The 23,022-nt window shown below is 41.3% G+C and overlaps 2 protein-coding genes and 1 non-coding gene across 3 annotated transcripts in view; 2 read left to right on the forward strand and 1 right to left on the reverse strand.

Annotated features, from left to right (window-relative positions):
• Positions 1–23,022, forward strand: part of CCDC146 (coiled-coil domain containing 146) — a 112,260-nt gene that overhangs the window by 29,555 nt on the left and 59,683 nt on the right. The gene's annotated exons all lie outside the window — the stretch shown is intronic.
• FGL2 (fibrinogen like 2) lies at positions 10,557–18,627 on the reverse strand. The gene is made up of 2 exons (XM_061582098.1): positions 17,963–18,627; positions 10,557–14,500 (listed from the first exon to the last, which is right to left on the reverse strand). Exons 1-2 carry the CDS (start codon positions 18,567–18,569, stop codon positions 13,800–13,802), a joined length of 1,308 nt encoding a protein of 435 aa, XP_061438082.1. The 5' UTR covers positions 18,570–18,627; the 3' UTR covers positions 10,557–13,799.
• Positions 21,080–21,198, forward strand: LOC133363441 (5S ribosomal RNA). Its single transcript, XR_009757675.1, has one exon. It is a non-coding gene; the product is annotated as a 5S ribosomal RNA (ribosomal RNA).

Consider the following 23,022-nt stretch of genomic DNA (forward strand, 5'->3'; position numbering starts at 1 on the left):
AATCAACAATCCTAGAAAGGTGGGGCTCCTAATAGTGTGGAGAGATCCCTCTGCATGTACCAATATATGTGCAGAAGCTCTCTTTTTATTCTAATTAACATGCACAGGAGGAGGTGGAGCCTGCTATTGAGTCTCTCTCCTCCCTACCCCCATGTTCATTACAGCCCTTTTGAGACATTCTGAACTGGAGACAGAGACAGATTATTGGTCCATCTAATCCAGTGCTAGCTAATCCTGACTGACAGCTGTCAGGCAGGAGCCCTGCAGGTCAAGCAGTGGGCCACTAGGGCTCCGAGGTTTGCTTTGTAGCAGTTTTCAAGGGTGGGTGTGTTCAACTCATGCCAAGAGATCAAAGTGTGCTTGGATGAGCACTTTGAATTTTGCAGGAATGTGATGAAGTCATTCTTACTTTATAAACTTTCTGCAAACCAGGAGAGAAATGTATTTGTTACTTGAAAGATACATTTAACCTGCCTTTGTGGAAAGAATATATGATGTTTCCACATTTGTATAAGTATTTAGCGAATAACAGCAGAGCAGTATTAATAATTGCTTCAAAGCCTGATGTCTGCCATCTAGGCTAGGGCAATATTTATTTATTTATAGCAAGGGATTTCAAGTAATAAAATAAAGCTGGTAGTTTCACAGCCAGAATTGTTTTTGGTCTAAAAGTGGGAACCGCAACAAATGCAGATCTATGATCCAGTCTTATATTGCAAGGTATAAATAGCCTCAGCCAGGAAAAAAAAAGCCTTTCATCGCAAAAACTGTGATGTTTCAGAGGTATTATACAGGCACAAGAGTGGCTGTATACTATAGTCAGCATGGATTTTTTGCATTCCGCAATGTTAAATTGAAAATACTCCCCATGCCATTCTGATGCTTCCCATAAACTCATTTCAAAACTAAACCTTACAAAACTTATAGTCCTGAACTCAGAAACGCTTGCTTAACAACCCTCTAAATGTTCATGGCAATACACAAAACAGAGAGAATTGAGAGTTCAAAGTGTAAAAAGAGGGGGGAAACCCAGACCCCTTCTGGACTTTTTTCTGTCAAAGTTTTCATAATCTGTTGAAATTCATTAAAAATCAGCCATGTTCACAGAGTATCTGTCATCCTATTACAGACCTGGCCCCATACTCTGACCTTCATCTTCTGCAGTTTAAAAGTTTAAAAAATGCCTAGCTGATATTTAATTAATTTAAGAATTTTTGGCTTGAACTCAGTGATAATGTCTGGCCTGCTCAGTAAGAACCAACTGTCAGTGTTCTAAAAGCCAGACTCACAGCTGCTGGGCTTGCCTAATCAGGGGCCACACCCACACCAGACTTTGATTTCACATGGGATAGTCATGGCTTGTCCCAGAGAATCCTGGGAAGTGTAGTTTGTGAAGAGTGCTGAGAGGAGACTGACAGAGCTCCAGTGACCAGACTGATCTAACTGTCAGCCACTCTGATTGAAGGTCTGTGAGGGGAACAGGGCATCTCCTAGCAACTCTCAGCACCCTTCACTAACTACACTTCCCAGGATTCTTTGAGAGAAGCCATGACTGTCTACAGTGAAATAAAGGTCTCATGTGGATGTGGCCAGGGACAGCTTTGGTTTACATTTGGGTGGGAGGCTACATGTGCCTGCTGTAGAATAAAAAGGTGGGAGAAATGCTGAAAAGCAATGATACTGTTCATAATGTTTTCCTTTTGGAAAGGGCCTTCCCCTCTGCCCAGTGCCCACCCATCCAATCTCATCCACTGCCCCTCTTCTCCCCCTTCCTGCCCTCCCCCTGCCCTCCTCTGCCTCCCTCCCCTCTCCTAGGTCAGTTTCACCTATCCTAAGCATAATTGCACATCCCTCCTATCCCCTCCCTCTTTCCCCTTCCCTCTCCCTTCCTTCACCCCTCCCTTCCCCTCCTCCATCCCCTTCCAATCCCCTCCTCCCCCCTCCTCCATCCCCTCCCCCCTCCCCCTCCTCCTCCCCCATGGTCAGTTTTACCTATTCTAGGACTATGACCTGGGAGACCAGGGTTCGAATCCCCACACAGCCATGAAGCTCACTGGGTGACCTTGGGCCAGTCACTGCCTCTCAGCCTCAGAAGAAGGCAATGGTAAACCCCCTCTGAATACCGCTTACCATGAAAACCCTATTCATAGGGTCGCCATAAGTTGGAATCGACTTGAACACAGTCCATTTCATTTTTAAGCATGATTACACAGGAGTAAATCCCATTGAACTCAATAAGGATGCAAATGATCAAATCTGCCCTCCTGTCGTCCTCCCTCCCATTGCCTCCATTTTGTCCCTTCCCTCCCCCTTCCTGACAGATGCTCTTGGAGGTCACTGATTCATAGGGTCGCCATAAGTCATAATCAACTCGAAGGCACATAACAACAACAAACACACAACACGCCAGATTGGTTGAAACCTGGAGGTGTATTAAGGGGGGTAGGGGCTAGAGACAAAAACATTTTGCTCAAGGGAAACAAAGTTTGATGCATATGATACAAGCATTAAGGCTGTAATCCAGTATATGTCTACTCAGAACTAAGCTCCATGGGGTTCAGTTGGGCTTGCTTCCAGGTAAGGATGTATTGGATTGCAGCCTAAGTGCCCCTTTGCAGCTATTTTTTGTTGTTATTATGTGCCTTCAAGTCAATTATGACTTATGGCGACCCTATGAATCAGTGACCTCCAAGAGCATCTGTCCTGAACCACCCTGTTCAGATCTTGTAAGTTCAGGTCTCTGGCTTTCTTTATGGAATCAATCCACCTCTTGTTTGGCCTTCCTCTTTTTCTACTCCCTTATGTTTTTCCTAGCATTGTTGTCTTTTCTAGTGAATCATGTCTTCTCATTATGTGTCCGAAGTATGATAACCTCAGTTTCATCATTTTAACTTACATCTCCTAATATATATTTACAAGACTGCGAGATAGGTTGGGCCCAAGAGCATTAAATGAGCTTCATGGATGAGTGGGGATTACAAATCCTTTTTGCTCAAAAATGAAGAAGAAAAAATCTCTAGTTATTGTGAAGTATTAAAAAATAACCACAACAAATGAATCAATGCTTGACTTTTAACTATTTAAATCTTGAGTTTATCCCAGCATGAGCATCTGAACAGAATTGCTGTAAATCTTAAATCATTTTAAAACCCCTTCCATCTGAAATACAGCATCTGATTGTGCACTGTATGTAGCATTACCAACCTATGATCAGCAGGTGAAAGACCTACAGTAATGTAATTCCATCTCCCCAACAGACTCATACCCAGTTATATGGATCTGCACACACATGCCCCTCTCCCAACTTATTTTTTTCTCTTTCCCTCCCTAACTCTTGGCTTTGGGCTGGAACAAATCACACATCCCGCATCTTTTGTGGCTTTAAAAAAAATTAGAGAGAGTTAGCAGTACACTTTCTCTCTGCTCCAAAATAGTAAGGTACCAATCCGAGAAGGTTTTTAGTTACTGCTTTAGAGTGGAGTTCACAGACACAGACGCACACACAAAATCAGTTGCATGGGATTTCATTTGCATTGTCAGAGTTTTCTGATGATCTTCCTACAGTATTACTGAGATACACACTTACCTGGTAGTAAGCTGCACTGAATGCAGTGGGACTTACTTCTGAGTAAGCATTCATAGAAATGGGCTGTAAGGCTGCCATCCAAGGCATGTTTACTAGGAGTAAGTCCGCCTTGAACAAAATCTCTCTCTCTCCTTGAACCACCCCCCCTTCAGAAAAATCCTCCCAGGGGCAAAGGAAAGGAAGCACTTGCTGGCAGACAACAGCATCTTTACCATGCAGGGATCCATATACTGCTCTATACTTCCCATCACAACATTTTTAAAAAGCAAGTCCCAATCACTCTCCCCAAGCTGCTGACAGGCAGCCTGAATTTGCAATGATCATAAGAAAGTAAGTACCTGAGATTGGCTGTCTACCCTCCTGTGTATGTAAACTTCCATCTCTCAGGTTCTTGAGACTCTTTCTTCTTTCCCAAGACAACCAGGAAATGTGTGTTTGGCACTTGGTAATTGCGCAACTTGGTTGGCTGTAGAGACAGAGCGACGCCAGGAGGGGGCCGTCTGCAAAAAAAGTAACAGACTGCATCCTGAGGCATTCCCTTGCCAAAACACACCTGGATTTGCCCAAAATAATCGTTTTGGTTTTTAATTTTGATATATTTATATTTTTCTGTATATTCTTGAAGAATATTGAACTTTAGGACCAAAAACCATTCTATCTAGTCTATTTTTATTCTATTTTATTTTATGCATTTTAACATTTACATCTGCCTTTCCACCACGGAGGAGGGCACAAACAGTTAAAAAGACAGTTTAATGGGGGGGACACCTCAGGCCTAGCAGCTGAATGGGACTCTTTCACGCCCTTAGGACTCATCCTAGGCCAGCCTTTCCCAACTAGTGGGCCACCAGATGTTGTTGGACCACAATTCCCATCTTTCCTGACCATTGGCAATGCTGGCTGAGGCTGATGGGAGTTGTGGTCCAACAACATCTGGTGGCCCACTAGTTGGGAAAGGCTGTTCGCCCCTTCCCAGGCCACACCCCTCACCAGCCCTGCTCCACATCCTCTGTGAGTGCTTTTGTTTGGCTGGGATGTGTCTCTGAATGATGATGATGCCTCTTGCTTGCCTGCATGGAGAGTTATATATATGGTTTTTTGTAGAGACTTCTGACTTTTGTGTACAAAGGTAAAAATCATATCTCTTGCTCAATTCACTTGCCTTTGCCCCACCCAACTCTGACATGTGGCACTTGGAAGGTCCCTGTGACGCCCTTCCCTGGCTCTCCCTGTCAGGTTCCTACCTGCTCGTGGCTACTGCCTGTCACTAGGCACCACCAGGGACTCCACCAGTCCGGACTGTCCTTTTTTATAGTTTCTCTCCCCGCTCTAGCACAGATCTCAACAGATCCCCCTGCTAGGCAGCACCACCAGCCACGTCCTATAACCAGTATCCCCAGAGACTCTGCCTGAGTCTCCCTCAATTAGGTTACCTCTGTGACTGTGCGCTCAAGCTGTCCCAATCCCTTTGATTTACTCAGACTGCTTATAATTCTGGTTTGCTCTGAATACTTGTGGTATTAATTCTTCCCTTCACCCGCTGCCACCATTTGCTACTGTTTCCCTTCAGCCTTGGTTATTTACCTCACCCTCCCTTCTGGTCTGTGAAACCCCAGCCAAGGATCAGGCCTTTGGTAAACCAAATTAAGTATTTATTAAATAACACAGATAACAAGGATAACAAGATAACAAGATAACTTTATAAAGGCACATAAGCTTATGGTTTCATCTATTACTATTCCGAACTCCACCTCCCTCCTTCTCTTTCCCTCTCCTGACAAACACCACCAAACACTTCTCAAACAACTCTCAGAAAACCCCCACACGTCCACCTCACATCCACCATCCACCTCACATCCACCGTCCACTCAGATTCAACTCCCCAGATTCAACTGTCCACCTTCCATTTATACTCTCAGCCATTTTAAACATTCAGCCAATCATACAGCATTCTACTGCCCATTCACTCCCCCCTCCTCTTTCATTCCACTTACCCTGTATCTCCTAGACAAACAGCACTTACCATATATACACTAATAGAGGATCATCACATTTCCCCCCCCCTTAAAAATAACGGCAGAGTATTATTCCTGCTCTAGGATTCATACGCCGCGTTAACAATTAAAACAAGTCTCTCTGGGGAAAGTGTCTTTCTTTGTTCCTCCGTCTGGTCACGTCACTGCAGTCCCAGCCACCTGCCTTGACAGTCCATCGGCCAATACATTGTCCTTGCCTTTTATGAACTGGAAGTCCACTTGATAGTCCTGTAGAGCCCAGGACCACCTCTGCAGCATAGTGTTATGGTTTTTCATAGTCTGCAACCATAACAAGGCCCGATGATCCGTCGTCACCGTAAATCTTTGTCCTCACACGTATGGGCGCAACTTGTTCAGTCCCCACACGACCGCTAGGCACTCCTTTTGGACCGACGAATAGTTTTTCTCCCTCGGCGTCAGCTTGCGACTCAGATACGCCACTGGATGTCTGGTGCCTTCTCTCTCCTGCAGCAAGACGACTCCTAGCGCGAGGTCCGACGCATCTGTGGCCACGATGAATGGTTGCTCATAGTCTGGTGCTATTAATATGGGTCCTTGGCACAAGGCTTGCTTCAGCAGATCAAAAGCCTTCTGACATTCATCCGTCCATACCACACGCTCAGAACACTTTTTCTTTGTCAACTCATGCAAGGGGGTTGCGATTTCCCCAAAATTTTTCACAAACTTCCTATAAAAACCAGCCATACCTAGAAATGCCCTAACTTGCTTTTTGGTTAAGGGGATCGGCCACGCTTGTATTGCCTCCACCTTGCTCCATAAGGGGGTGATTTTCCCACTCCCCACCTTATGTCCTAAATAGACCACCTCCTTCAACCCAAACTGGCATTTCTTCGCTTTTATTGTGAGGCCTGCCTTCTTTAATGCCTCTAATACTGTGGTCAGGTGTTGGACATGCTCAGGCACCGACTTGCTAAAAATGGCCACGTCATCGATATAGGCCACTGCAAAATCTGACATGCCTCGCAACACAGTATTAATTAGCCTCTGAAACGAACTTGGTGAGTTCCTTAGTCCCATGGGTAAGGTCACAAACTCATATAACCCATCTGGTGTACTGAAGGCAGTTTTGGCTCTGGATTGCTCGTCTAGTTCCATTTGCCAAAATCCTTTACAGAGGTCTAACGTAGAGATAATGGTTGCTGCCCCCAACAACTCTAACATTGCGTCCACCCTAGGCATAGGATACGCATCTGGGACAGTAATTTTATTGATTAGCCGATAATCAATGCAAAATCTTGTCGTTCCATCTTTTTTCGGAACCAGGACAATACTTGAGGCCCAGGGACTGATGGATTCCCTGATCACTCCTAGTTCCAGCATATCTTCGACCTCCTTTTTAATCTCACTCAAAACTTTCCCATTCACACGGTACGGAACAGATCTGATTGGGGCATGATCTCCAGTATCAATGGAATGTTTTAAACCACAACACTTCCACATACATTGCATCACGTCTCCCATGAATACACTGCCTTGATCTGTCAGCACTTCATGAGGGTAACCCAGCCTCATAAAGATTTTTAACAAAGCCTCTGCCACTACAGGGGCTTCTACGGATCTTAATGCTTCCGCGTCTGGGTACCTGGTGGCAAAATCCACCACCACCAATAGATATTTCTTGCCATGCTTTGTGGGTTTGGAAAAAGGGCCCACCAAATCTATTCCCACTCTATAAAAGGGTTGTCCAATTATAGGAAGGGGCTTTAAGGGTGCCTTAGTCTTTACTCCACTTTTTCCCACCTTTTGGCATATACCACAAGATAGACAATGTTGTTTTACATTTTTGGAGATGTTTGGCCAATAATAGTGTGCAGCCAATCTCCTCTTGGTTTTTTTTATTCCCAGTTGTCCTGCACATGGGACATCGTGGGCTACCTCTAGCAATCTGGTTCTGTATTTGCTAGGTACTATCAATTGCTTCACTGGTTCACATTCATCCTTTCTCTCAGCAGGCATCCACAATCTATATAAAATCCCATTCTCACACACAACTTGATTCCTCAGTTTGTCAGTGAAAGGAATCTGTTGGGTCAGGGCTTGTTCCTTTATTTGGTTCAAACTTATATCTTTATGCAGCTCTTCCCTGAATTGCTCTGCTTCTTTATTATCAGAGACCACTTGATACAGTTTGTCTCCTTCAGCAGGCCTGCTAGGGGTTGCTATGGTGACCTGAGGCTGGCTAACAGATTCCACCCTGTTCTTTTCAGCCTGTGTTAACATGGCTTCTGGTTCTTTGCCCAGCTGCTGTCTGGTCACCACATATATTTTTCCTTGTGCCCCCATAACATCTCTTCCCAGTATCACTGGTTCTTGTTGTCGGGCATTAATACCGACTTTATATTCTCCCCCTTTTCATCTCCACTCCATTTTCACTAGGGCCATAGGCAAGCTTTCTGGTTGTCCCCTCGCTCCTTGGATAGTCACAGTTTCCTGAGGTAATATTTCCTCAGATTTTATTAAATCTGGCCTCAGTAATGTCTGAGCGGCACCAGTATCAAGCAATGCCCAATAATTTGCCCCTTGAACACACACTTCCTCTCTTAGACTCGAATCCAAGTCTGTTACTTCTGTCCAGTTTATCTGACAGAACTGAACCTTTTTCGCTGTTTCTAAAGCCTTGGGCTCTGTTTTCACTGCCCTTGTCTGAGCAGGATTACTAATGGGGTTGGCAACCTCACATTGAAAACGTAGGTGCCCCGGTCTACCACATTTGTAGCATAATTTCTCCTCACTTTTAGGGTACACAGATCCACTCTGGGATGTCCTGTGCCCTTCAGATTTTACTAGAGGACTCACTCGCTGTGGTACCACATCCCTTCTGCCAGCATTATATGGTCTGGGTTTAAACTCTCTTGATGTTTTCCCCACCCAGCCAGTTCTATTGGAGGCAAAGTGATCCGCCATCTCTGCGGCCTCCTGCACCGATGTAGGGGAACGGTCTTTGACAAGGAGCCTTATTTCTGGTGGCAACTGATGGTATAATTGATCCAGTATCATGAGGTTTTTCACCTCCTCCACAGACTGAGCTTTTGCACTTGTCAGCCATTTCCCAAATATGTCCATCAGTTTTGCCCACGAAAGACCTCCCTGTCTGTATCTGGCAGTTTCTGAAAAGCTTTCTAAAATAATCAGGCCCCAGTCTGAATCTTTTGTAGACTGCCTCTTTAAACTCAGCATAGGTGACGGGCCTGTCTGAGGGGAAATATTGGTATACCTCTGCCAATTCCCCTTTGATCAGATTTGATAAATACTGCATGTATTTATCTTCAGGTAGCCCCCACAACTGAGCTGCCTTTTCAAAGGTTGTGAGATAAATTTGAGGATCTTGTCCAGGCTCATAGACAGCAAAGTCCTTTGGAGTAATTTTTATTTTTGCTCCATCTCTGTCTTTCCTTGTCTCCTCAGAGTGAAATTTCTCTCTATCCAATTTTAATCTTTCCCCTTGTATCTCCGCATCCACTCTCATTCTCTCAGTTTCCATCCTCAATCTCTCAATTTCCAACTCCCTCTGCTTGTCTTTCCCATCAGCTTCCATCCTCAATCTCTCAGTTTCCATCCTCAACTTCTCAGTTTCCAACTCCCTCTGCTTGTCTTTTTTCTCGACCTCCCATCTTAACTTCTCTCTCAAATACTCTATATAAGCGGGATTGGTTGAGTATCCTTCTGGGGTCTCTTCTCTGACAGGTTGTTTTTGCTGGGCAGTTGCAAATCCTATTAGTGCTACCCTCAATTCATCTACCCCTTTACCCTCGTGAGGTAAATTGAATGTTATGCACTTCTCCACCAGCTCCTCTCTTTTCATTTTTATATATTCAGCCATGGTGTTTGAGTTCACTCACTCTTTGCCACACACTCTTTGCCAGTCACTCTCACAAGTAATCTTGTTTTGTTATTTCTGTTTGCCACACCACTGTTAGGGATTCTCCAGTATTCATATCTTACTGCTACAGCCAACACCTGTGTTTGGGACTCTCTTTGGTTCGTATCCCACCGCTACAGCCACCACGTGTGACGCCCTTCCCTGGCTCTCCCTGTCAGGTTCCTACCTGCTCGTGGCTACTGCCTGTCACTAGGCACCACCAGGGACTCCACCAGTCCGGACTGTCCTTTTTTATAGTTTCTCTCCCCGCTCTAGCACAGATCTCAACAGATCCCCCTGCTAGGCAGCACCACCAGCCACGTCCTATAACCAGTATCCCCAGAGACTCTGCCTGAGTCTCCCTCAATTAGGTTAGACTGCTTATAATTCTGGTTTGCTCTGAATACTTGTGGTATTAATTCTTCCCTTCACCCGCTGCCACCATTTGCTACTGTTTCCCTTCAGCCTTGGTTATTTACCTCACCCTCCCTTCTGGTCTGTGAAACCCCAGCCAAGGATCAGGCCTTTGGTAAACCAAATTAAGTATTTATTAAATAACACAGATAACAAGGATAACAAGATAACAAGATTACTTTATAAAGGCGCATAAGCTTATGGTTTCATCTATTACTATTCCGAACTCCACCTCCCTCCTTCTCTTTCCCTCTCCTGACAAACACCACCAAACACTTCTCAAACAACTCTCAGAAAAACCCCACACGTCCACCTCACATCCACCGTCCACTCAGATTCAACTCCCCAGATTCAACTGTCCACCTTCCATTTATACTCTCAGCCATTTTAAACATTCAGCCAATCATACAGCATTCTACTGCACATTCACTCCCCCTTCCTCTTTCATTCCACTTACCCTGTATCTCCTAGACAAACAGCACTTACCATATATACACTAATGGAGGATCAACACAGTCCCCCATGAGGAATGTGGCTTAAAATGTTCCCCACCCCAGCATGTAACAATAAAACAGAAGTAACTAATAAATGAGCAAATGAATTGTGGATATAATGATCACAAATCAGTCACTGCCAGACATTTGGGTGAATAACAAACGTTTTAATTGTTGCCTAAAAGATAGCAATGTAGGCATCCAATGAATGTGCTTGGGAAGGGTGTAGTAAGTCTAGGTGCCACCACATAAAAAGAAGGGTCCCCAGAAGCCACCCACCACATCTCAAAGGGAACATTGGGAGCAGGGCCTCAACCAAGGAACTTTACACACACACAAGCTATTCTCCAACAAGCTGTTCTTCACATACCTTCATCCCAGACCATTTGAGTGGTAAAAAAACAGCAATTAGTACTGGGCCCAGAAACAAATAGGTAGCCAGTAGATGTTTAAGCACTGTATATATGCAAGTGCAGTAGCAGAAAACAATCCAAGTTACAGTAGATACTTATCTTCCATCAACTTCAGCATGATTTGGAGGAAGTCTTTTAGTGCACATTATAGCAAATGATTACGTTCAATTCTACATTTTGGGTTGAATCCAGAGTTGGAACACCACTCACAGGATGCTCCCTTGGAGGTAAAGGGAATTAGGTTTTGACAATTTCTCCCCTTCCCTCTCCAGCTCTCAGTAAAACTACTTCAGTCAGATGGGGGACCCTCTGTAATAGTGTGAGAGGTGGGCCTGAGGAGCTGCTAGGGGAAGCAGGAATTGGTAAAATTGACTCTCCTCCCTTTAGTGAACAGAAGGAGCCCTTCCATTTACAGAATGGACATGCTGGATTCAACTGTATAACTTAAGGATTTTCTTATTTAGAATACTAACTAGAAGTGATCTCCAATAATGATGTGTGACATCAGAAAAAATTCTGAAGCACAGTTTATACAATTTCTCAATATTAGAATTTGTTTCCCTCCCCAGTTAAAAAACATTAACAGTGGGGAAAATCCTCAAATTGCATGGCACAATAAAGCATAATTGCATCTAGCAAATGCCATTTAAAATACATATATACCTGTACATCATTATACTTTTGGTCACTGGCAACAATATGCAATGAAAATTCTAAATATATTTGGGTATTTGAAGAACATGTTGGTGCTTTTAATATTAATCTTACATTCTCAGTGTATAATTTCTCTCTTTACTGTTCGCACTTATATGGCACTGTAGGTAGACCTGTGCTATAAATTCATTCTAGTGATTTTCTATGAAGAAAATAAAAGTGCATAAACAGATATATACACATACACATATATTGGCCTTCATCTTTGGAAATCCCTACTGAAGAAGCCAGATCACTTAGATCAAAATTGCCTAATTTCTTTAACAACAACAACAAAATACCAGGAATAAAACATATGGCAAACGTCACCTTTCCCCACAACATTTCAAAATGAGTAGTTGTGGCATAGTGGATGAAGTGTTCTCCAGAGCAGGAGAGCAGTGGGGTCTCAACATCAAAAGAAGGAGGACTCTCAAACTACAGTGTGAAAATTTGCAATCTTGATCCATGAGGCAGTAGTCAGAAACTGCACAGGTTCTATGACTTAAGGCTTCCCCATCACATCAGTGATGTTCTCATATCTTATTGTTTGTTTTTAATCTTGTTAGTTGCTTTGTGTCCATGGACAAAAAGGTAAAAATAATAAAATTCAATTGGATATCTGTCCACATCATGTGACTTATTCCTGCCAATCTTAATCTTCACCCATATGAGAGGGTGGAAGAAATGCTTAGAAGTACAAAAATATCAAACGGGAAGACCCATCTTTTAGGTTCTAATCTGCAGTTTATAGCAACCCTTGAATTGGTTGGGCACCTTCGTAGCTCTAGTGGTCGCCTGATCTCTGACAAATAATGCAATCCTATCCTATCCCCAAGTTGCATCTTCTGGGCTCAGATAGGATCACTCCTCTGTGTCCTTGGCAGACCCAAGGAGATGCTGGTGTAGCCCCTTTGTGCTACCAGCAGAAGCTATCATCTGTTTTACCAGGCACGAGGGTTGTTTGCAGGTGGCTGCTGCCCTTTACAATTTTAGATTGTCAGGGGGTTCAAATCCTAGAAGGGCCCTACCTACCCACTGGGCAATGGAGGTAACTAACAAGGAAACACTGTGGACTCTTCCTGACAATTTTGCTTGTGTCTTATGTGTGGAAGAAGATATGGACTCGGATGGGTGACATTGGTGTCATCACCACATATTGATAAAAGCCTTCCATGCATTGCTAATGTGGGAATAACAGTGGTGTACACAGTGTGTTGTAATACGTGTGTGCTAGCATAGTTGCTAGAGATGTTGTAGGTGTGTCTGTTGATGTTGCTATGTTGTCTCTTGTTTCTATAGCTATTCATATGCTGTCAGCCTTGCTGATAGGAGTGCATAGGACTATGGCCATGCTACACCAGATGTTGCTCTGATGTAGTGGCTGATAGCATAAGTGGACCACAAGATTGTATTATAAGACTCAGTGTTCCCTCTGTACCCTTGAAGTATTTTCATGTTTTTGTTTCAGTTATTAATCTATTGAGTACAGGCAGCATTTTCTACGGGGGCTGAAAATAATGGGCTGAATCCAAACAAAATTAGTTGCGCATAAATGATCCAGCATATTATGTTCATTAACATTTTTTAGAGATTAAGTATAAAAAAGTTCAATTTCACATATAAAAATAGCAAGTACGTTAGAAATGTTTCTTAACACATTTAGTACCCTTTAGATTAGAATATTGTATTTTTGTTCTGACACTGTTTGTGATAAAGAAAACAGATAGTTGTCAGTGGCAATGAATAATTAACTATCTACAAAATATCACCTCTTTTATACATATAGAAAAAATGTGTAATAACCAGATTAAGCCCAATCAGTCGTCTGCAGTAATTGAATTCAAGGCAGTTTTGGCTCATTGGTTTTGAAGCAGGTTGACAATCCTGTGGATATATTTCTGGAATCTGATGAGGGAACAGTACATATAAGGGACTGAAATTGTCTGTTGCTCTTCAACTCTACAAACCTGTTTTTGGCCTGTAGGAGGCACAGAAACTGTTTATGATCCTGCAAAAGTAGAATGTCTTTGAAGTCAACTTAGCAAAATAAGCCTAAACCCAAGTTCTGACCTGACAGAAGTTAATGGATCAGGCTAACACATTGTTTACTACAAAAATTTGAATTGTTCCCTGCATATTTAGAATTTATCCAGAAAGAGACATCAGTGTACTTTTGGAAGAGAAGTTTTTTCAAGGAAAAGATAGACATGAGATTTAGTAGAGTATTTTAAATTGGACTCAAGTACTGGGGGAAGGTGTCAGTACTGGGGAATTACTAATTCATTGCACAAAGCCTTTGGGTCTCATCATCATTTTAACCTTTTTAAAAGATTGTCTGTAACCAATTAAATTATCAGAAACTCCAGGCCAAGAGTCCCAGTAAATCCCATTGTGAATACCTTGGTATTTTTTGTGATAATATTTGCCATTTAGGTTAGCAGCAAAACATGCATCAAACCACCATCCAGAGCTGTAGTACGCTCCACAATTCCCTAATATATACCTGTCGTTGTCTATATCGGGGGTAGTAAAGAACCTTTGGTCATGGTTGTGACGTTTTTTGTTCAGAGCATCCCCAGCTGTACCGCTGTAGCTGCCAATACTTAAGCGGTATTTGAGACGTTCATTGGCCACGTAAAATTGCCCATATTTTGCAAATTTTCTGACTCCGTTGAAATCCTCAAGTTCAATCCTCAACTCCATCACCTTGCTTTTGGTCAGAAGGTTAATTTTGTCATTCCCTAGCCAGAACTCCCTACTGAGGTTTCCAAAGCCATTCTTGTATTCATTCCATGTTCTGTTGAAGTTAGTGCTGCCATCCTGGCGTGTTTGGAACACTGTCCAGCCACCTCCCATAGATTCCATGTCACAGTAAACATCGAAGCTCTCATTTTGGGGGTCAGGGGTAATTTTGTAGATTCCATCATGCCGTGCGCCAGCTGCAAAGTAATTGGAACAGTCTCCCTGTGGAAGCTGTATAACTGGACAGAGAGGGGGTTGGGAAAGATGGCAGTATTAATCACAATTCACAACCAATTTTTAACATATAACAATATAAAAGAAAGCAATCTGAATCCATAATACAATGTACATTTTTTAGTCAGCTTTGTGATTTGTATTATGGGTTAGGGTGCAGAACAAATGAAACAAGTTGCAGAACTGCTGTTTTCTGTGTTTCTGGAAGGCACTGCAGTAAAAGAAATCAGTAATGTGCGAAATGGCCCTGGAAGAAAATTGGGTAAGCACCTGTTGGGGCTGTAACAGCAGAAAGCTGAATTTGATGGCTCTTGAAAACTTTTGCAACTTCATGGCTGCTTTCTATAGAGGTAAATTGCTGCCTGCACCTTCTCTTTTTGGGGGAGGGACGACTGGGGATAGTAACTTCTTCTTGGCAAAGGTATGTTGTGTCTTCTACTGTTCCCCAAAATGTGCTTGGTTGTTGTTGTTGTTTGTTCCCACAAAGACCTACTGTCACATATCAAATACACCTTTGATCCTTATGGATTCACTAGGGTGGTGGCACCCAGCCTGTCCAGGTGAAAAGGTGGCACCAATAGGCGGACTCCAACCAGAAAAAACGCCATTACTTATTCTATTTAATAAAATATCTTAGAGCCATTAAAATATGCATAAAAGACCCTCAGAGGCATTTTTATAGTATTTCTTTGTGTAACAACTTTTGATTTTTCCACCAAACATTTATATTGATTCCTTTGTGTAGAACTGCCATAGTAGTATCCATGAGATTTTTGAATCACAGTTAGCGTAAGTCAGCTGTCAATTTGACCAGGTTCAAATGTCAAGTCTCCACTTGACATTTGTTAACTTTTGCATTAACTGCTGTCCTTTTACGCTTACGCTTCCAAGAAAGCAGGACAATTTTATTTTCTGAAAGATTGGCCAAAAGAGCTATACTTGCCTATTGTTTTTACCTAATTTTCACAAGTTATCATGTACAATTGACACTCTGCCACTCTGAAATACATTGTTTGACAGTGGTTTCCTGTAAAAGTAATATTATATAACCTCTGGATTTTAGAGTGGAATTAATTTGGACAGTATACTAAGCAGGAATATGACAGTTTATTGTATACAAAAAAGTCTTCCAGGTGTTTCCTGAAGATTAGAAACCCATTTTATTTCCTTGGCTAGTTGAAATAGCAGCATTAGAAGCTTTGCAAATATTCTTAGATTATTTTTTCTACATCAGGATTATCATAGCAACATTCAACTAATATCATTGGGAACAAGGAAATAGATTGTTTTTGAGTTTTTATGATTCTCATGGTAAATTAAAAACTTTATATTTGGAGGGAAGCAGGGAGAAAAAGGATGCTATTGGGAGGGTTTGAAGTTCTGATAAACAGGCACAAGCACTGATTTTTTGGCACTGATGCAGCATTTCATAGTTGGGAAGGGGTGGGCTCAGGTTTGAGAGATGCACAGATCCTCTCAACAGCTCTTTTATTTTATGAAAGTGTCTAATATACAATTCTGTTACATCTAATAGATACAGCATCATGTAATTCATTGTACTGTCTAATACATATGCTGTTTAATTGCTTTCCCAAGGCAATTAGACTAGAAATGGGAAGCTTGTATGTCAGGTAGTTAAAGGTTTTAATTATGCTGAATATTATAATGCAGTGAATTATATCACTGATTACTTTCACATGAACTCATAATCCAGGCCCACCTATTGTGGGTGCAAGGAAGGATAATAGCAGATTCAGTAGTGAATATGGGTGACCCACTGGGAACACTGGACTGCATCCAAAAATGTTTTCCTGTTAGTGTAAGAACATCTGTCTACGCACCCCGACTTCCTTTCCCTCTGCTCTCCCTGTGTGCCCCCCATGCCCCAAATCTGTTCTGAGGAGTATTCTCCTGTTAGGTAATTTTCAGAAATTTCCATGTATATCAGAGTTGCTGCTTTATTCTAATCTATTTAGAACACATAATATTGTAGCTATTAAACATCCTTTAAAAAGATCCGTGAAAACGACTGATAATCTTTTTCTGGCAAGAGCCATCGCTTACAAAATTATTTTTTGTTATTGTGACAGAATAATGATCTTTTAAGTGCAACCACTAAAAGTAGATGATTTGAGGGAGATAATAGCCAAAATGATATTTCATGTAACGTTGTTTATATATGAAATTTTGCCAAGATTGCACTCTTGGTATATTACATGCCATCCATTTGGGATGTATTAATGATGCTTAGAGATTCACACATGTGGAGCTGTAAAATATAATCCTTTGTGTCATCCATCTATAAGTCTACACCTTTCTCTGTATTCCCAAATGTATATAACATGACAAGTTATTTATTAGCATTTTCTAGTTCAAATTCCATCTAGTTCAAATTAGAACATTTTCTAGTTTTAATTAAAATAATGTTCCAAGAAGGATTTTTTAGTTTCTTTCTTAGTTTTTGTTATTAAAGTTTAGGTGGCTCTGAGCTTTAATCACACCAATATAAAACAGAGGCAGTTAATATTTCCATTATGAAGTGGTTTGAAGAAAACTAAACACACAGCAGTGACAAAATGTAGACAAAACATTGTTTGGATGTCCATACTCCCATGTAAATGGTTGGAATTCATAAAAAAGTAGATATAACCATTACTCTTTTACTCCTGTACATCTTTAATCCCTTCTTTCTGAACTGAAATGATAGATGTATAAGGGTGTCATTATTTCATCAGGGCAAGCTTTACTGAGTTTGGACAGCTACCTAAGTGTAAAAATGGAGCATGCCTTTTTACATTCTACTTTTTTGGTACTTTGACAGGCCAAGTCCTTAAGCATTCTGGCTTCAGTTCAGGTCTATGCACTAGCAAACAACTGGTACTGCCAGATACCCATGTGGATCAAATGATGCCGCCAACCAATCCAGTGAGGTGTAGATGAACATTGCAGTGTGGACAGTCATGTGCATCCCCACCAGTTACATATATGAAATACTCAGATATACCGTCTGCTTCCCATAAGCTTTCTTCTTGTACTCAGAAAAGAAACTTATGAATCTGTCTGTCGCTAACTGTTGCTTCAAATGCCTACAAAAATTGGGAGAGAGTTGTGGTGGGAGTGTTCAAAGTCTTGTTAGCTTCAGAAGAAAGCCCCAAACTAAGTTCAGTGATGCTAGTTTCTCATCCATTTCAATAGCTTCCCTCTCAGCTGAGCTAATGGCTTCTTGGCCAAAAGAGAGATGCTGATATTTGTGTTGTTCCCATTTCTCTATAAATGCATGGAATCCTAGTTATCTACTGATTTCCCCCCAGTATCCAAAGATCCTTAGTTCTAAAGTCATGTGGATCAGTTAACTCCTGGTATATTTTTATTTTCTGAAGGTAGCAAAACTTGCCTGTAATATGGTTAACTGTACCTAATACAGTGCTTTTCCGATACTTTCAGTAAAATAGTAAAAGCTGACCTACCTGAATTTGGTTGTAAGGCAGGGCTTGAAACGCATTTGTGATCGAGACTGTTCACAGCAATTGTCAGGTTGGCTATTTTTCTGTCAACGTAGCTTTCCACATTGCCCATGTTTATGAGCTTTATCTGCTCCAGTTGACCTTGTAAAGAATTTATATGGTTCTCTGCATTCTTTAGACTGGCTGACAGCCTGGATACTTTGTTCTGCAATTCTTTAACTTTGTTATCTTGTATTTTGCTATCATCGGTTGGACCATTTGTGCCAGGTGGCAGGAATTCATTGCTGTCTTTTTCTAGATTGTCATCTGCCTGTAGCTTGCAGTCTTGGCAGGTCTTCATCTTGTTTACAACTTCCTTGAGGTTCTGCACTTCTCTGAGAGTTTTCTCAATCAGTTGGAACTGCTTGGGTAGCTGGATAGTCATTGGAGGCAAGCTTATCTGATATGGGCATTCCTCTCCATCACATTGCCGATTGGTTTTGAGCTTTATAGGACAAGAATCAATCAGTTTTTCTTCTCTGATGCTCTCTGTACTATCATCCATCACTGTAGAGGCATTTGTAAAAAGCAACACAGCTGTCTTAAGCAAAATCATGTAAATGAGCTTCATCTTTTCTGAGAAGCTAGCCCACTGAGGAAGTATGCAAAGCTTCAGCAACTTTTATAAAGGGCAGCCAGCTGCTGCTTGTGACTTATCAGACGGGCTGCCTGCACTGTTCTCGGAAAAGGGAGGGAGTTTGTTGCATCATAAGTTGCAATGATATTAATAGCAGAGTGAAGTAGGTAGCTTGAGGGAACTTACCCAGTCTTACACATTATTAAATGTTATCTTCAGCACCTGTCTGATTAAGCAAACTTTATAGAGATACATACATGTGATTTTTTTAAAAGTTGTTTATGGATTTCAGAAAAATAATAACAAATATATACACAACATAACAAATACAGATTTAAAAAATGAGTGTACAATTTTAAAGCATGCTTGTCTTTGCTTAATTATGCTTTTCATTTAAAATCAGCGCTGAAAATATCTGTTTGTTGTTAATATATAAGCAGCAATAGGATAACCTATTGAGTCAGCAGTTTCAAACTGTGTTGTGTGAACCTTAGGCTTTCTTGGAAGCTCATCAGAGGTTCCTCAGTAAAAAAAATTGGAATGGCATATGAACTTTCCTGGATTGCAGCTTGCAGCTTTTCCTGCCGCATGCAGCTATGTATGTGTTGGTGTGTTCTTTGAGGCATTCCAGTTCATGTGAGCTCATGAAGCCTTGCCAAACACTCCACATGAACCAACTGTGCATTCTGGAACACTCTATGTACTCCTCTGCAGGAATTCTGGGAGAAATGTGCAAAGGATTCCTAGTAGATAACGTGATGTAGAAAAGCTTCCTTGAGCATAGAACATTTTGAAAACTGTCACATTAGGCTGTCGAAAAGAAGGTATGCAGATTATTTGAGCACCCTTTTTGTTATATATATTTAACATGATCAGTGCTATTCTGAAGGAGCTTTAGGATCATGGAACCCAACATCATTGCTATAGCGGTTGGTATTCTACCACTGGTACCATGTTTCTTAAAGAGTGTATAGGACAGCCTTTCCCAACTAGTGGGCCACCAGATGTTTTTGGACCACAACTCCCATCAGCCTCAGGCAGCATTGCCAATTGTCAGGAAAGATGGAAATTGTGGTCCAACAACATCTGGTGGCCCACTAGTTGGGAAAGGCTGGTATAGGACAAGAGTAAGCTTGTCCTATGCAAAATGCACCACCACTTCCAAGACTCATGAGCCTCATAGAAACATATAATCCCTGACCATTGGCCATGCTGGCTGAGACTGCTGGGAGCTGGAGTTCTGTTGGATCAGACAAAAGGCTTCTCTGCTTCAGCATCCTGTTTCCCACAGTGCCCAACAGATGCCTATGGGAAATCGACAAGGGCCTTGCCCCTCTCCCACTGTTGTTCCAGCCACTGGTATTCAGAGGCATACTGCCTCTGCTCTTGAAGGGGAGTAGCCATGAATCGCTTTATCCTCTGAGAATTTGTTGAAGCCACCACCACGGTGCTACTACCCCATCGTTGTGAACATTATTCACTTTCCCATGTGAAAATGTTACACTGTGGCTGTCTCCACACACCCTCCATGCCTATTCCTAGACAAGGGTAACCGGAATTTTTATTTCACCAGTTCTCTTGGAGAACATTCATCCAATGCAATTACTTTTATTTTATGAATCTTCCTACCTTAAGACTGTTTCTTCAAAAATGGCAATTATTCTAGAATGTTCCTATAGCATGTGCTGTTCACAAAGAGGAAACAGTCTCCCGGTGAAAACGTTATTGGCCTCTGAATGACGATCTAGAATGGGAGTTGACTATTTACTAAGTTCTTCCTGTAATCTTTGGTTAAGGATCTTCCTCCTTCAGGTTTCCCTAGATACACTTTCCTTACGGAAGGGCAAAAATAGAATTCCATCATGGATCTCTGGATCTATTGCTCATTCAATCATAAAAAGAAAATGTAACAATTAAATTCAGACCTGAAAAGTACAGAAGGGACTACACTCAATTGTTTCCCCATGATTTGGGAGATTAGGATTCTTAATTTATTCTCTTTTAAAAAAAAATTCTGTTTCCTCCCCCTTAGTTCAATGTTAGTTTGCTAACTCTTTCCAATGCTTTTAAAAAAACCTGTGCTGAATCAATCAAGATTTATTAAGAGTTATATACAAGGTTAGAAACAATGAACAATGTAAGGCAGAAAGGTGTGATCAATAGAACTTCACCATAGCCTTACCCCGATACCTGCTTCTTGTATTTTTATTGTTGATAAGGAGTTTTGCCATAATACTATTGCGGAATCATAAAAATAGTGTGCCATGTTTGGTTTATTTTTAACTTCCAGTATTAACTAACATACACGTTAATTGACAGTGTAATCCCATGCATATTTCCTCAGAAATAAGTCATATTGTGTTTGTTGGGGCTTACTTACAGTTAAATGTGCACAGAATTGCAGCCTAAACTGAAGCCCTGGGACTAGGCATTATAATGACTGTGAAAGTTTTATATAAACCTCTGTATTCTTAATATTCTTTACCTTACCTTGTGGTGATGATGCCTATGGCCATACTATCCTGAACGTGCCGGATCTCATCTGATCTCGGAAGCTAAGGAGGATCAGGCCTAGTTAGTACTTGGATGGGAGACCACCTGGGAATACTGGGTGCTGTAGGCTTAGAGGATGGTAAACCATCTCTGAATACCTCTTACCATGAAAACCCTATGAATATATAAATAAATAAGATTCATAGGGTCGCCATAAGTCGTAATCGACTTGAAGGCATATGACAACAACAACATGATGATGACAAAAGCTATTATTGTTGCTTACATAATTATATTTTTCACTGAGGAAAGCAAAGAACTGGAATAAAATGTGTTTTAAGTTCAACAGTTGTTTCTTTTTCACCACCATCCCCCAAAGTTTCACCTCCAAGGCCCCAGTGCTAAATAAAAAGTAGATGTTTTTCTATTGGTTAGTTTTCTTTCATTCTCCTAGACTACTACTGAGATTTTATAAATGTAGCTATCATTTCCTACCATTTTTTTTTATTTGAGTAATAACCATCTGAGGAATGATGGTTGACCCCAAGGTCGCCCATAGTTGGGGCCATGAAAGAAACTCTACCTGAGACCATGTGAGAGCTACTGCAAGTCAGAGTATATGTATACTGTATACTGTAAAATGTATGCTTTTCATAAAAGGTGGGGCCAGATATCTCCCAGCCTAACCTACCTCACAGTGTTGTTGTGAGCATAAAATGAGGAGGGAAAGAACTATGTAAAGTGTCAGCCCAAGACAATTTTCTGCCAGAAGTGGAGTTCAAATAGTGCCCCATCACCAGAGTCATTTATTCTTACAAATCTTGCTGCACTGTTCAGATATCTTAATCCATTACCCCCTCCCCACCCTCGGTGCTGCATGGAGGACTGCCCCTGGAGACAACAAGAAAGCCGGGGACAGAGAATGAGAAAAAATCTGGCAGACTGTTAAAGGAAAGCCAGGAGGTTTAGCCAAAATTTACAGGACTAGGCATGGAGTGCAAGAGAATTATTCCTGTTTTTCATTTGTTAAACTTTGGAAGTTATGAAAATTGAGTGGTGGTGAACACTGGCAGGAATTTGAGTGGTTTCCTACCTTATCTTAAAGTATATAAAAATAAATTGATTAAAAGAGGTTGGGAATAAAGCTTTATAAATATTTTAAAATAAAGAAGTCTAATATGGCTTTATTTGTATCTTCAAATGGCCCTGATACACCTGTAATTGTGGGCAGCTATGCACAGGTAAGAAATTGTGGTTCTGGATATGAATATTCATCCCCATCAATGTGGTGGAATTCAGTGCTAAGTCCTACTCAGAGTAGATCCATTGAAGTTAATAGACATGACATAAGTCTATTACTCTGCTCTCAGTAGGACTTAGTTGAATACAATCCTAAAAGTGCAGGGGCCTCAGATCTATGCCACAGTTGATCATTCTTGAGAATGTGATAATCAGTACTTATTGATAAGCTATTTTGTAATTTTCAGTATGTAAAATTTCCTCGTTTCACTCTCTGGTAATGGCTGTATGTGAATTATCAGTTGCGAGTGTATCATTTTTGTCTCAATACGTATTTCTGTTTCTTATCTCACTTTCGTGTATTTCTGAAAATGTGGATAAAGATGTTTGTAAAACAAAACATAACCACTTCAACAAAGCTCAGATGAGCATTGCAAAATGGGTGTGTATATCATTTCTCATCAGCATTTCTCACGTGCAGAAGGCTGGTTAGGTGCAAAGAGGACTCTGGCTGTATCCAAATAATGTATAAATACCAAGATTTCATCCAGAGGATGTGGGAAAATATGCATCATGTTGTGAAGTACTTTTAAATAAAATGTCTGAACTGCAGTTCCCTCTATGTAACACCATTTTATCAAAATGGCTAAATATGACTCAGAGATTTAGTGCATTTGTGAAGAGAATAGAGTCAAAACTAATAATGTTTGTTATC

The sequence above is a fragment of the Rhineura floridana genome, chromosome 8 (assembly GCF_030035675.1).
Source record: "Rhineura floridana isolate rRhiFlo1 chromosome 8, rRhiFlo1.hap2, whole genome shotgun sequence".
Classification (NCBI taxonomy): Eukaryota; Metazoa; Chordata; class Lepidosauria; order Squamata; family Rhineuridae; genus Rhineura; species Rhineura floridana.